Raw genomic sequence first — 14302 nt, forward strand, 5'->3', positions numbered from 1 at the left:
TTGTGGGGAGTTCAGGTAAAGTGAGACCACATTCTCTGGGATCCGGCAGGCAGAGGGGTAGAGCAGGCGTAAGGGTTAGCGTTCGCAACCCGGCCCCGTGGTCTGGAACTGGAACAACGGGCAGGGGCCCGCTGCCTGGGGGGGTGGGGGGGACTCTCAGGGTAGACACCCTCTTTCCTGTGGCGACTGGGAAGGGAAGGGAAGGCCCCCGACTGGAGTTTCAGGAGGCGGTACCCGGTGCCTGAACAGGGCAAGGACAGAGGGTTGAGGGCTGAGCCGCCCAGCCGAAGGGAAGGTGTGGAGGCGAGGAGACAGGCCACCTCTGGGACAGGGCCCAGGCCCGGGAGGCCCGACAGGGGCAGGTCTGGGGCACACCCTGCCCGCAGAAGCAGGGGAGCAGGCAGGGGCGAGGGGGCAGGGCTCGGCCCCCTGCGTACCAGCCACTGGCCGTCCTGGTTACTGGCTACCACGGCCAGTACCAGGATCGGATCGTTGCCGGAGGGACTCGGGCCACCCCAGGCTAGAAGGGGCCTCACCGGTGAGGCCCGGAGCACCCGAGCGAGCATCCCCAGAGCCCGGCTGGCCCGGCCCGCTGAGGCCCCACAGGCAGAGAGCTCCAGAACACCAGGTTCGGGTGTGGCCGTGGGTCCGGGGGACCTTAAGCAAGTCCCTTCCCCTCTGTGGCTTCAGCGTGCTTTTCTGTTGATGGGCACATCGCCTACGTGACGAGGAGAGGGAATAATGGGAGGAGGGGGAGCCCACGGAAGAGGAGCGCACGGTGCCGTCCGCCTGCTGTCTACACCCGTGCGCTGTAAGCCGTGCCGGCCCCAGAGGCACTGCCTGAAAGCAGGCCTTCTAAGCGGCTCTAGTCCATCCTCAGAAACAGTCCCATGTGCCTGGAACTGCAAAGTCCAGCACAGCAGCCACGAAGCCACCCGTGGCTGTTCCTGTTTAAGTTAGCAAAGGGCAGGTGAAATTTAAAAACCATCTCCTCGCGGGGCGCTGGGGGGCGGGCGGGGCGCCGTCGGCTAAGTCACACACTTAGCCGACTGAGCCACCCAGGGGCCCCCGAGGTGGTGGCTCTTTAAAACTCCATTTATTGAGAGCTGGTCGTGTGCCAGGGACTTGGCTGAGGGCTTTCCGGGCGCCCCGCCCGCAGGGACGGTCACCACCCCGGCTTTGGCTGTAAGCGAGGCTCCGAGGGTTCGGTGCCTCGTCCGAGGGCGCACAGCCCGGAGCCCTGCTGTGCTCCACTGCCTCCCTGGGCTTTGTCCGCCCTGTGTTCCCAGGCCCCGAAACAGGGCGGCCTTCCAGCGTCCTCCCCTCCAGGACACCCGAGACTGCACCCAGCACACTTTATTGGCTTGGCTGAGGTTTCGGGAGGTTGGGGTGGGGGCTGACTTTGTCTCCCTGGGAAGCCATCAGGGGACTTTCCTGGGCAGGGGGTTAATGATCCCACTCTCTATGTATTCAAAGACCGTGTACGGGTCCTGGTCCCCGTTGATGGCGATGGCCTGCCTGTAGAACTCCTCCAGGTCCGAGGAATGCCTGTAGAACAGATCCATTTTGAGCTTGACCTGCTCTTTGGTATCTTTCGGGTGCTGCAGGAGGCGGGCCTGGATTTCTACGGTCGGGGGCGGCTTGTACATGAGGTGGTACCTACGACAGAGGAGGGAAGCAGGTGACCCGTGGCCCCGCCCAGAGGGCGGGGCGGGGGGGGAATGGGCCTTCTGTCCCACCATTGACCCAATCGGTCCCCATCACCGCCACCAAACATTTACGGCACACCAGCTGGGTGCACACCCGTGGTGGGGCCCTGGTGCTCCCCCTGGAGCACCCGAAGAGTGGTCCCTGCCCCGGGGGTGAGGGTGCAGGTCAGTGACCGGCGGAGAGAGTAGAATATATTACCCCCCAAATTCCTTTCTTTCCTTCCTTCTCTTCCTTCCCTTCTTTCCTCCTTTTCCTTCTTCCCTCCAAACAGTATTTACCAAGCGTCTGCTGCCCCTCTGGCATCATGTCTGCTCCTGGCACAGAGGGGCAAGCGGGACGATCGTTGGCTCCGTGCGCATAGCGCTCGTGGCCGAGTGGGGGAGAGGGGCACTGTGACAGCAAATGTGAGTGCGGGGGACAGCAAGGGCCACAGACAGTCACTGCTGGGCGGGACCCAGGGGCGGGGCAACATGAAGGCCACTGTGCTTGACTTGGGTCGGCGAGACCGTCCCTCGGCACCAAGGATAAGACATCAGCCTATGGTGTAGAAAATTCCTGGTATTTCTTTCCTGCCCACCCCCACCCCCCACTCTGGAGTCCCGACCCAGAAACGTGGCCGGGGGACTAAGAAATGTGGCCTGTGTACCAGGGAGGATGGATGCTTCCAGCTCTTAGTGATCGTGGGGACTTTCAACTGCGTCTCAACACAAACACAGTCCTTGAACTTGGCCGGACCGCAGAATAAGGCTCACAATTCACCTCCCGTGACCGTGGGTCGGCCCCCAGGTGAACTGGTTCGCAGTCACATCTGCAGTGCGTCTTGGCGAGAAGAGGCCTTCGGAAGCGTCCCGGGGACACCTGCCCAATCCAGCCACTTCCCATGCCGGGGTCAGAACTGTTACTTGGGACGGGGAGGGTATTTCGCGTCGGACATGCATTTCCTGGCACAGGGTCCACAGGCACTGCCCAGAGGAACTGGCTGGATGAACCCGCCTTCTAGAGTCTTCTGTCAGCGGCAGCCCCAGACCCATCCTGCAGTGGTCTCGGCTGAGCCCTCAGACGGCCAACCACCGGGAGCCTGGCACAAACCTTTCTCCCGTGACGGGATCCATTCTTCTCAGGGTCAGCCGCTCGATGATAGAATCTAATGGCACGTTCAGGAAAAACACCCTGCGGGGAGAGAACGACAGCACGGTCAGCTGGGGAGGACCCCGGCTGGCCTCACGGCACCTGAGAGCGGGGCCGGCACCTTCCCCGCGTGCGAGTGGAGCCCCAGGAGCCGCCTCTCAGGGGCTCCGGGGACCAAGGTCTCCGGCGTCACCAGGGAGAGATACGGGCGAGGCCTCCCTGCCACGGAAGCTGGTTACAGTCCGCCTCCACCATGGACTTTTTTGTGTGACGCTCGGGCCACTCACACACCCTCTCAGCCTCCGTTTGCTCAGCTGCAAAATGGGGCTAATGATCGCTCCCTGGTGCTGACGATCTGGTGACACAAAGCGTGTGCCCAGCTCAGCGCAGGGCTGGCGCACGCTCGGGGCTCACACGTGGCAGGCGGTGCCATAGCGTCATCTCTACGATCGCGGGATAGCCTTCTCGAGAGTTCGGGCTCCCCGGCCGCCCGTGCCCTCCCTCTTTCACAAAGGAGCCCTGGACCCAAGGGAGCAGGGCCTTCGAAAGTCAACAGCCCAGATCAGAGCCCAGCAGGAAAGACAGGGCGCCCCCTTCTGATAACCCAGGTCTCCCGGAAATCCCTAGTGCAGATGGCCCAGTCCCCCCCTTTTGGCAATGGGACCCGTTCTTTACATAAAACCCGAGGACAGAGGTCCTCAACCCCGGGTGATTTTCACCCGAGAAGACATTTGGCAACACAGGGGACATTTGTGGTTGTCACAACAGGGGAGGAAATGCTACTAGCAGCTAATGGGTGGGGCCCAGGGACGCGGCTCAACATCCTGGGACAAGGGGGACAGCCCCCACCACGAGGACTCATCCAGCCCCAATGGCCATGGCGCCAGGGTTGGCAGATGGGACAGGGCGAAGGGCTGGTGCTCTGGGGGGGAGGGAGGGGGGGTTGGCAAAGGGCCAAGTGTTCACGGCACCTGCCCTCAGGTCTAATCCGGGCCCGTCTTCTGGTGTGAAACCATCCCAGTTTGTTTTTAAAAAATGAACTTCTGGGGCGCCTGGCGGGCTCAGTCGGTTAGCCGCCCAGCTTCGGCTCAGGTCATGATCTCACGGTTCGTGGGTTCGAGCCCTGAGTGGGGCTCCGTGCCGACAGCTCGGCCTGGAGCCTGCTTCGGATTCTGTGTCTCCCTCTCTCTCTGCCCCTTCCCCCACTTGCGCTCTGTCTCTCTCTCTCAAAAGTAAATAAACGCTGAGAAAAAATGAACTTCTGGAACATTCCATTGCTCACTCCCTGCTGACTCACTCATCCTCTAATTCATACGTGCATTTATTGGCCGTCCGCTGTGTGCCAAGCATCACAGCAAGCTCCCAAGTTGACCTGCCCGCTGTGTGGGCTGCGACACGGGATTCAGTGGGGTCACCATCAGGTTTGTGAGTTTGTGAGTTCGAGCCCCACGTCGGGCTCTGCACTGACAGCTCAGAGCCTGGAGCCTGCTTCGGCTTGTGTCTCCTTCTCTCTCTGCCCCTTCCCCCCTCATGGTCTGTCTCTCTCTCTCTCTCCCCCTCTCTCTGCCCCTTCCTGCTCGTGCTCTCTCTTTCTCTCTCAAAAATAAATAAACATTAAAAAAAGTATTTTTACTGGTTATGAGTCACTTTGATCTGCGTCCACGCCTCCCGTTTTACTGAGATGAAGGACGTGGCCGTGGCCGACCGAGGACAGGGGCCCAGCTGGGCTGTTCCTCCTGCTGTGCTCACTGCTTCCTTGAGCTTACAGATGCCTGCTGATCGTCCCAACTCTCCCCGGGGAGCCACCCTGATCCTTTCTCATCCTTGTGACTTGTCTGAAGTTAACTCATCCCGGGGCTGCAGGGCTGCGCACGCACCAGGAAGGCCCGGGCGTGGCCAGTCGGGGCGCGGGCTCCCTGTGCCCAGAGCAATTGGGCACAATCAGCAAGCAAGCCGATCCAAGCCAGGCCAATGAGGGGCTGCACCATGGCTTGCCAGAAAGGAGCATCCTTTTTGCTGGGGCTGCTGAGATGATGATAGGGGACCCGGGGTTGCCTGGGGCCTGGCCCACAGAAAGCCTACTTGAGAGAGAGAGAGGGGGGACAGGTGGCCAGAGACACCGTTTGGGGCCCTGAATCAAGCTGTGCCTGAAGCCGACACACCCCTCACTATTTCCCTGACACGAATACATAAATCTCTTCTTTTGCTTAAGCTGGTTTGAGCTGGGATTCCTGCAACTGTTCTCCAAAGGACACCTAATACTCCCAGTCTCCCCGACGCCCCTGGCTTCTGCCAAACGTGTAAACTTTAAAAAAAAAAAAAAAAGTGAGTCCCTGAGCAAAAGGCTCTCTCCTTCAAGGCAGTTTCTCTGACTGCCTTTCTTCTCTCTCCCTCATTCTGCCCAGGCTGTTTGCTTACGTTTGCTCCTGCCCAGTTGGCCAAGAAGGCCCTCCCGGGCGCCTGATGAGAGCGGCTGCCCGCCCTCCGCAGGGCGAGCGCGGTGGTTTCCCCTGCAGCCTGGGGGGGCCGGCAGCCTCGCAAGCCCACCTCTTCCCCGCGCGGGTTCTTGATAATGATTTCCATCCACAACGTGCTGCAAAATAACAGCCACCAAATAAAACAAGCGAGATCGGGGGGCGTCTGCACACGGGAGCACAGGTGTTTCAACGAGCTTTTATCCCTTACGCTCCAAACACGCAGGGCCCCCCTCCCACCCCCGAGACTTGCGAGGCCCCACAGCAACACCGAAACACGGCTGTCACCGTGGCTGGCGGCTGACGGTGCCGCTCTGGATGCCGACGCCAGTAGAAAGGGAGCCAGTTTGGAAATCCCTGATAATTGATGTTGCTTCATAAACAAACAAGCCCCAATTGAAAGATTTTTAACCCAGCGTATCAAGACTGCTTGTCGTCATTCAAGGGAATGACTTCTGAAAGGCTGGCGAGATCAGAGGCACAAGGACACCAAATTGGTACTTGAAACACGTCGCTGGGAGAAGCCTCGCTGGAGAAGGAGCCGTGCTTCCATGCTGGAAGCTTCTGATTAGCCAGGCTCCTGGAGCCACGGCGCCAGAGCGGGGTGGCGGGCTGGAGTGGGGAGCCCAAGCCAGCGTGCACCCCGCCCGGCCTGCGTTGTGCATTCTGTGGCTCGTTTACAATCACACGGCCCGGGGACGGGGATCGGGGACGGCAGAGGTGGCCAAGAATACCCAAAGCGGGGCGCAGGGCAGAAGCGCTCCTGCTGTAGTATGGGGGTGCCAGCACTCACTCACTGGGGGGGAGGGGTGGGGGCACTACCTACTTTGGGGATTGGGGGGCTGTGCAGAGCTTCGGGCTGGTGGAGGCCTCGGGAGGGAGGGGCAAGGTCGCACCGCAAGGTTGAAGAAGCAGTTTCCAATCCCGCGGTTCCGGAATTTGTCTGATGTCGAGAATCACTGGGGGGAACGTGTCTGAAACACAGACTCCGGGCAGCCCCCTCAAGAGCTGCCGAAGCAAAACCTCCAGGAGAGGGGCCGGGACGGGTGTGTTTGTAGATCAGCAGCTCAGGCGACTCACACGCTCAGGCAGGTATGGGAACCACGGTCTAATCCCAGGTCTCGCCCTTGGCCGCACCCTGGAACCATCGAAGGGGCTTTGGGAATAGTGAGGCCTGCGTCCCCCCCCTAGAGGTTTACCTACAAGTGGCCCAAGGTGAGGCCTGGGAATGGAGATTTTTAAAGGCTCCCCAGGTGACTGTAGTATGTAGTCAAGGTTGGGAACCACTGCTCTGATCCGATCTGCTCAGTGCACAGTGTGGGGAAACTGAGTCTTAGAGAGGTGAGGGCTCGTACTCTGTCACCCAGGGCATTGGTGCCAGATACCCAATGGCAGCTGGGATCTCTTGACTCTCAGGGTACCTTCTCTGGCCACCCTGCCTGGGGCTCTGTTTGGGGAGCAAAGAAAGCTTTCTTCCTCAAAGATCTTGAAGCTTACCACGTGCTCCAAAGCTAAATTTACTGGAAGCTGAAGGGGTGGAACTTTCTCTGGACCCATGCGTAGATTTGGTAAATGGAAGGAGGTGACATTCCATACTGACTTGAAGTAAATATGGCATCCAGTACTGCCCAGAGGCGGGGCCCTGCCCTCGTTAGCCTCTTGATTTCAAGCAATGAGACTCCACTAGGGGCAGAGCTCTACGCAAAGCACCATGGTATAATTACAATGAGATACCACCTCATACTCATTTGGATAGCTATTATAAAAAAACCCCCAGCAAATGACGGGTGTTGGCGAGGATACGGAGACAGTGGAACCCTAGCGCATTGCTCGTGGGAAGGGAAAATGGTGCATCTGCTGGGTGCGGTTCCCTGAAAAAGTAAACACAGTACCATACGGTTCAGCTGTTCCACTGAGTGTGTGTCCAAAATGAGGGAAAGCAGACCCTGGAACAGGTATTTGCAGACCCAAGTTTGTAGCTGCATCACTCACAGTAGCCAAAAGATGGAAATAACCCAGACGTCCATTGATGGATGAGTGGATACACAGAATGTGGTCCATACACACAATAGAATATTATTCAGCCTTAAAAGGGAATGAAATCCTGACACCTGCTATAACATGGGTGAACCTTGAAGCCGTTGCACTAAGTGAAATGAGTCAGACGCAGAAGGATGGATGTCATATGAGCCCACTTCCGGGAGGTATCTAGAGTCATCCAATTCGTAGAGACGAGTAGATGGCTCCCAACGAGGGTGGGAGCCAGGGTGTGGGAAGAGGGGTGGGGAGTCCGTGTTCGACAGGGACAAAGTTTCAGCTGAGCAAGATGAAACAAGCTCAGGACGTGGGCAGTGGTAAGGTCGCACAACACCGTGAATGTACTGACTGCTACCGAAGTGTATCCTTAAAAACGGCTAAAATAGTAAATTTCCTCTTACGTGTATCTTACCTTAATAAAACATAAAGGTCTGTGGTGTAGTTTATAGACATGATGGTGAAGGCAGGGTGAGGGGCGGTTCTCTGGCCTCGAATAAGCTTACAGTTTAATGAGGTTCTGAATACACACAGGTGAACAAAGAAACAGACAGACCAGAGAATGTGAACCATAGAATAGTCCTAATTCTGAACTAGGTATGATGCCGATGCTATAAAAACATTCAGAAAATAGAGGAAGAGAGGGGCGCCTGGGTGGCTCAGTCGGTTAAGTGTCCGACTTCAGCCCAGGTCACGATCTCACAGTTTGTGACTTTGAGCCCCATGTCCGGCTCTGTGCTGACAGCTCGGAGGCTGGAGCTGGCTTTGCATTCTGTGTCTCCCTGTCTCTCTGGCCCTCCCCAGCTCATGCTCATGCTCTATCTCTGTCAAAAATAAATAAACTTAAAAAAAAAAAAAAAAAGAAAATAGAGGAAGAGAGAATAGCATTTATTTTGTTAGGCAGCCTCTCCCTGATACAAAAAACCAGACAAAGACATTACAAGAAAACTGTAGACCAACAGCCCTCATGAATATAGAAGCAAAAATGCTCACTAAAATGTTAACAAACTGAATCCAGCAATACATGAAAAAAGTAATAATTATAGCTAAGTGGGGTTTTGCTTGGGAAAGAAAAGTCTCATTCAACATTCAAAAAACAATCAATGTAGTTCACCCTACTATATTAGATTAAAGGAGAAAAACCGTATAATCATCTCAAAAGATGCGGGAAAAGCATTTAACAAGACTTTACATCAAGTCATGATAAATACTCTAAGCAAACTAGAAATAGAAGGTAACTTCCCCAATCCAATAAATGGTATTTACAAAAAAACTATAGCTAACATCATATTTAATAGTGGAAGACAAGGTTGTCCATTCTCAGCATTCCTATTCAACATCATACCAGAAGTCCTGGATAATGCCATACGACAAGAAAAGGGAATAATGTGCATACAAATTAAAAGGGAAGTAAAATTGTCTCTATTTGTAGATGATGTAATCATATGCATAGAAGTACCAAAGATCTTTGAAAAGGTTACAATAATAAGTAAATTTAGTGAATTCATAGGATACAAAATCAATGTACAAAAAATAGACTTTCAAGATACTAGCAATAAACAATTGGAAATTAAATTTTAAAGTACCGTTTACACCAGTATAAAAATGAAATACTCAAGATATAAAGCTAACAGAATAAGATCTGTGTGCTGAAAACTACAAAATGCTGATGAAAGAAATCAGATTGAACTAAATGGGAGAGTTATACCATGTTCATGGACTCAGACACTCAATAATGTTAAAATGTCAATCCTCCCCTCATTATTTGATGCAATTCCATTCAAAATTCCAACAAAGGTTTCTGAAGGTTCTACACAATTCTCAAGTTTATATGGGGAGTGTTTCTGGAAGAGAACTGGAATCACTAAAGCAATGTTGAATGAGAACAAATTGATCTCAAGGCTTACTACAAAGCTACAGTAGTCAGGACAGCATGAGTGTTAGTGAAAGGTCAGACACACAGACCAAAGAAACAGTATGGAGACCAGTAATAATAGACTCACACAGATATAGCTAATTACTTTTCAGCAAAGGTAACTTTACCTTTGCTAATTACTTTTCAGCAAAGCCAACACAATTCAATGGATAAAGGTGGTTTTTTACCCAGTGGTGCTGGAACTATTAGACGTCCAAATGCAAATAATGTTAGTACTAATCTTGACCCAGACCTCATACCATACACAAAATTCAAATCATAACAAACCATAAACCTAAATATAAAACCTAATGCTATTAAACTTCTAGGAGAGGATCTTTGTGATCTTGTGCTGAAGATTTCTCGATCGAACACAAAAAACCGTGATCCGTAAATAAAAAAAAAAAATGATGTTAGATTTCACTAAAAATTTCTGCACTTCAGAAGACATTAAGAAAATGACAGCTATGCCATGGACTGGGAGAACATATCTGACAAATGTACACTCGATAACGGTTTGTACTCAGAATACGTAAAAATGTGAATTCCATGCACAACAAATGACATATGGAAAGACGCACAGATAGATCCTGAACTACCTTGTATTTCCAAATTTGATGCTTCAATTGGGATGATCTGACCTAGGAAAACAGTTTCCTGAGAAAGGCTCAAACTGTGTCCTCCTTCCACAACTTGTTTGGAGCCGGAGGGCTGTGCCGAGCCCGCCGGAAGGCAATGACGCTACCCCGGCTTTAGGTGTAGACCCGGCCTTTGCCATTTGAAGCCTCTTTTAGGGGCTGACACACACCCAGAGCTCACTGTTCCGTGTCTGCTGTAGTGACTCTCGGGTCAGTATAATCAAGGGGCCACCTCTAAAGGGGAACTTCGCAATGGCCACCACTGATGCGGGGAACCTGGGAGAAAAAGCAAAACGACACCGTGGATTAGCACTTGAATGATCTGCTCATCTTTTTTTATGTTTACGTATTTATTTTGAGAGAAAGAGGGGGCGTCTGTGCCCGAGCGCGCATGTGTGAGCCGGGGGAGGGGCAGAGAGAGAAGGAGAGAGAGAATCCCACGCAGGCTCCGCGCTAACGGTGTGGGGCTCCACCCCACGAACCGTGAGATCACGACCTGAGCTGGAACCGAGAGTTGGGTGCTTACCCAGGTGCCCCTGATCTGCTCACGTTCAACTGGGATGTGTGCCCGTGACATCCCAGAGAGGTCGTGCCAACACTGAAGCTGTTGCTCAACAGTCCTCATACGGTGGCAACGCACGGGACGCTTGTATGGCACAAAGCAGGAGTGACCATTTTTTCTAAACTTGTCGGGACGGGAACCCCATCTAGTCCGAGGGCAGAGAGAGAGGCAGCAAATGTGTCTAGAGACAACTGCACTGGGGGCTGCATAGAAGGTGCGAGTGAATTATGCACAGACTATCAAAATATTTAAAAACAATGAAAACTAGGTCACTTGCAGAAGGATCCACACCCCTGAACACACCGGGCCTTAGCCGTCCGAGGACAGGTGCCCGGCTGCCCTGTCTGCATTCTTTGTGCAGGACGTGTGGTAAGGGCCAGATAAACACGCGGTGAACCGGTGGGTGTTGACCGTGAAGCCGTGGGAGGCCTGACGGGGAAGCGCCCCATTACGGGGACCGCCCCCCCGGCCCTGGGCCACAGGACCCTCCACGGCTGTCGCGAGAGACGCTGTGCCCAGGAGAGCCGGGTGCTGGAGACAGTTTGGACACAAGGCCTCCCCGGAGCCTGGAAACGGCCCTGGCCAGGCTTGGAAAATTTTTACTAGGTGTGTTTTTTTCCTCTGACATGTGTCCAATTTGAAAACTAAAGGCCAAACATCTCCCCCTCATTTAAAAAACCCCAAGCATCCTCCCTCCTGCCCTCAGGCAGCTGCTGCGGGGCTCGCTCACCACTACCCGCTCCTTAAAAAAAAAGAGGCTCCCGCTGGCCATTTCTTGTTGAAAAGTGTGCATAATTGATAACGGTAAATCCACCCTGGCTGTGTCTGAAATCTCTCCAGGGGCAAGAGGAACATTCTCTCTGACTGTCATTACCTGGTAAATTAGCGAGCTCCCTGGCAGTTTACCAGGCACCACACAAAATGCAGCGGTCTGGGTTTAAGGCGAATGACCCGGGGATCAAATTCCTGCATAATCGGTCTCCATTTTAAAGCCGTCTTAAAATTTCTGCCTCCCTCACCGCTGGGAAGAAAGAGAGTAATTCCTTTGCACACAGCCACCCGGACGCTCCCTAGACAATCATGAAATGCAAATCACTGGAAGTCAGAAAGTTCTGCAAACTTTTCCCAAAGAGAAAGGCGACGGAGCTTAAGGCAGAAAGGACAGCAGGCAGGTGGAAAGCTGGCCGGCTTTCCGGCCAGTCTGTGCCAGGCCCCGGGCGCCCTCCGGACGGGCGGCTCTCAGCCCGGAGACCCGGGGACGCGCGAGCACTCTATGGGGTCTTGCTGGCGGGAGGCGGACCCTCTGTCCCACCTTGTCCCCCACTTTGTGCGCTCACCCACGCTCACCCAGCCAGCCATCAGTTCCGGGTGGCGGGGCCACACGGGTCCACACTCCTGACTCCCTTCTCCCCTGGCCACCCTTTGGCTCCGGGTCTGTGTTTGCGGGGGGCCTTGCTGATCCCCTCTGTGCGCTCATGACACGAAGTTCCTGCGTGTTCCTGGAAACCCGCCGTCTTCCTCGGGCACCGGCCGACCCCACTACGCCTTCCAGCTTGTACCCAGGGCTCTTGTGGCTCCACCAACAACCCGCTGGCTCGGGGCCGCCCTGACGGAAGGAACGTGGGTCCACACCGATCCGCACTCAAGTCTGCCAGTGTGGACAGCAGTCCAGACCCACCGGTTAAGCGGCCGTTCCGAAAGGACGTGTGAGCTGGTGAATGTTTTGTCAGTTGCCCCAAGGTGGGGCTGACACACAGGTACTCTGTCACATCTCCCGTATCCCCCCCCAGCGCTGCTCTTTTTTTTTTAAAGTTTATTTACTTTGAGAGAGAGAGAGAGAGAGAGAGGGAGCTGGAGAAGGGCAGAGAGAGGGAGAGAGAGAATCCCAAGCAGGCTCCACACTGCCAGCGTGGAGAGCCCAACGTGGACTCGAACTCATGAACCTCCAAGATCATGACCTGAGGCCGAAATCTAGAGTCACGGGCTCAACCGACTGAGCCACCCAGGCGCCCCCAGGTCCGCCTTTGAGAAAGAATTTGTGGGGCACCCGCCGGGCTCGGTCTGTTAAGCGTCCGACTTCGGCTCAGGTCACGGTCTCACGGTCCGTGAGTTCGAGCCCCGCGTCGGGCTCTGTGCTGACGGCTCGGAGCCTGGAGCCCGCTTCGGATCCTGTGTCTCCCTCTCTCTCTGCCCCTCCCCCGCTCACACTGCATCTCTCTCTGTCTCTCAAAAGTAAATAATAAATGAAAAAAAAATTTGTTTAAAGAAAGAATTTGGGCCTCAGCCGTAAGGGGTGTGGTCAGCTGAGAGCCTCTAGCTGTAACTGTCTTCAGGGACTTGCACCCTGTGTCAATGTTTCTGGCGTATTTGCTGAGATATAATTCACCCCTTAAAAGTATACAGTGTAATGATTTTTAGTGTAGTCAGACTTGGGCAACCATCAACACGATCTAAGTTTAGGACATTTTCATCACCTGCAGGGAAACCCTCTGCCCGTGGGCGGTCCCTCCTACTGTCCCCCCCTCCCCCCTGCCGTCGGCTGCCGCGGCTGTACTTTCTGTCTACGGATTTGCCAATGCTGGACGTTCCGCTTAAATACAATCATTCAGTATGCAGCCTTGCAGGTCTCCAGTTAGGAGAATCGATGGGGGGTGGGGGGGGGAAGGAGGGACCCCACAAGGTTATTTTAAGGATTAAACATGGCAATCCATCTAAAGCCCTTACTGCATAAAAACAACATAGAACATCCACGCGGGCCTGCGCGCCGGCACCTTCTACGCAGCCCAGCGTTCTCGATATTCGCCCGCACCGAAGCCTGCAACAGCGCTCCGCTCCCTCTCACGGCCAAATGGTGTTCCATTGTACGGACAGGCCTCATTCCGTTTATCCCTTCACCGGCCGACGGGCATTTTTAACCCAAGCTTTTGAATGAGGTCACACTCTTCTGGGGGCGGCCCTTGGACTGGGCTCCGAGCGGTCCTGGCTAGCGGCTAGCGCAGCCTCCCTCGGTGGCTGAGCCTCGCTCTGGAGCTCCCTGCGGGGCTGGAGGAGCAGGTCGGACCTGCCTCCTGGCCTCCTGGCTCCCCTGCCCCATCCCGCGTCAGCCCCTTTCCCTGCTTCGGCTGTTGGCTTTTCATCGGAGCTTGTTACGCTCCCTTCTCCATCTCAGTGTCTGCTTCCTGAGGGGCCCGACCGGTGACGTGTGCCCTGGGAGGTAGCAGGAGCCTTAAATAGTCAGTCCCTTTTGAGTGAACCGCAGCTTTCCGTCCCCGCGTGTCCCCCCCCACCGACGGTCAGCTTCCGAGAGAGGAGAGTGGCCAAGATACGGGCTCTGAGAGCAGAAAGATCTGGGCTCAAGTTCTGGCGTCACCTTCCAGCTCGCTGCGGGACCAGCCATTTCCCCCCTCTCCCCCCACGCCTGTTTATGCGGATTACAAAGAAACAGGACCTCACCAAGTTATTTCCGGGATTAAGTACAAGAATCCGTACCAAGTGCTGAGCACGTGATGACAGCAGGATCCCCACGCGGGCCTCCCTGCCAGGCGCTCTTCTAAGACCCGAAGGTCTTAGCTCAGGTCACCTCCTCGTCACAGCCTTACAAGGGGGAGTATCACCTCCGTGACAGTAGCTGAGAAAACCGAGGGGCAGAGAAGTCCAGCAACCTGCCAAAATTCGCCAGCTGGGAGGTGGCTGTGATGGTTAATGTTATGTGTCACCTTGAATGGGCTACAGGGTACCAGATATTAGGTCAAACACTTTTCCGGGTGTAGCTGTGAGAATATTTTGGAGATTAACACTTACGCTGGGGAAAAAGGAAGCAGACTGCCTTCCCTGCTGTGGG

General features: G+C 54.7%; 1 protein-coding gene across 4 annotated transcripts in view; it reads right to left on the reverse strand.

The window, feature by feature from the left end:
- Positions 1 to 1341: 1341 nt before the first annotated feature.
- Positions 1342 to 14302, reverse strand: part of AK8 (adenylate kinase 8) — a 129096-nt gene continuing 116135 nt past the window's right edge. For all 4 annotated transcript variants that reach the window (XM_019420698.2, XM_019420699.2, XM_019420696.2 and 1 more), the window contains 2 exons: positions 2800 to 2880; positions 1342 to 1659 (listed from right to left, as the gene is read on the reverse strand). In XM_019420698.2, the coding sequence (XP_019276243.2) occupies positions 1422 to 1659; positions 2800 to 2880 (319 nt within the window). In that variant the 3' untranslated portion in view covers positions 1342 to 1421. The remainder of the gene's footprint in view (positions 1660 to 2799; positions 2881 to 14302) is intronic.

This window comes from Panthera pardus, unplaced genomic scaffold, assembly GCF_024362965.1.
Source record: "Panthera pardus isolate Hobbes unplaced genomic scaffold, ASM2436296v1 HiC_scaffold_20, whole genome shotgun sequence".
NCBI lineage: Eukaryota > Metazoa > Chordata > Mammalia > Carnivora > Felidae > Panthera > Panthera pardus.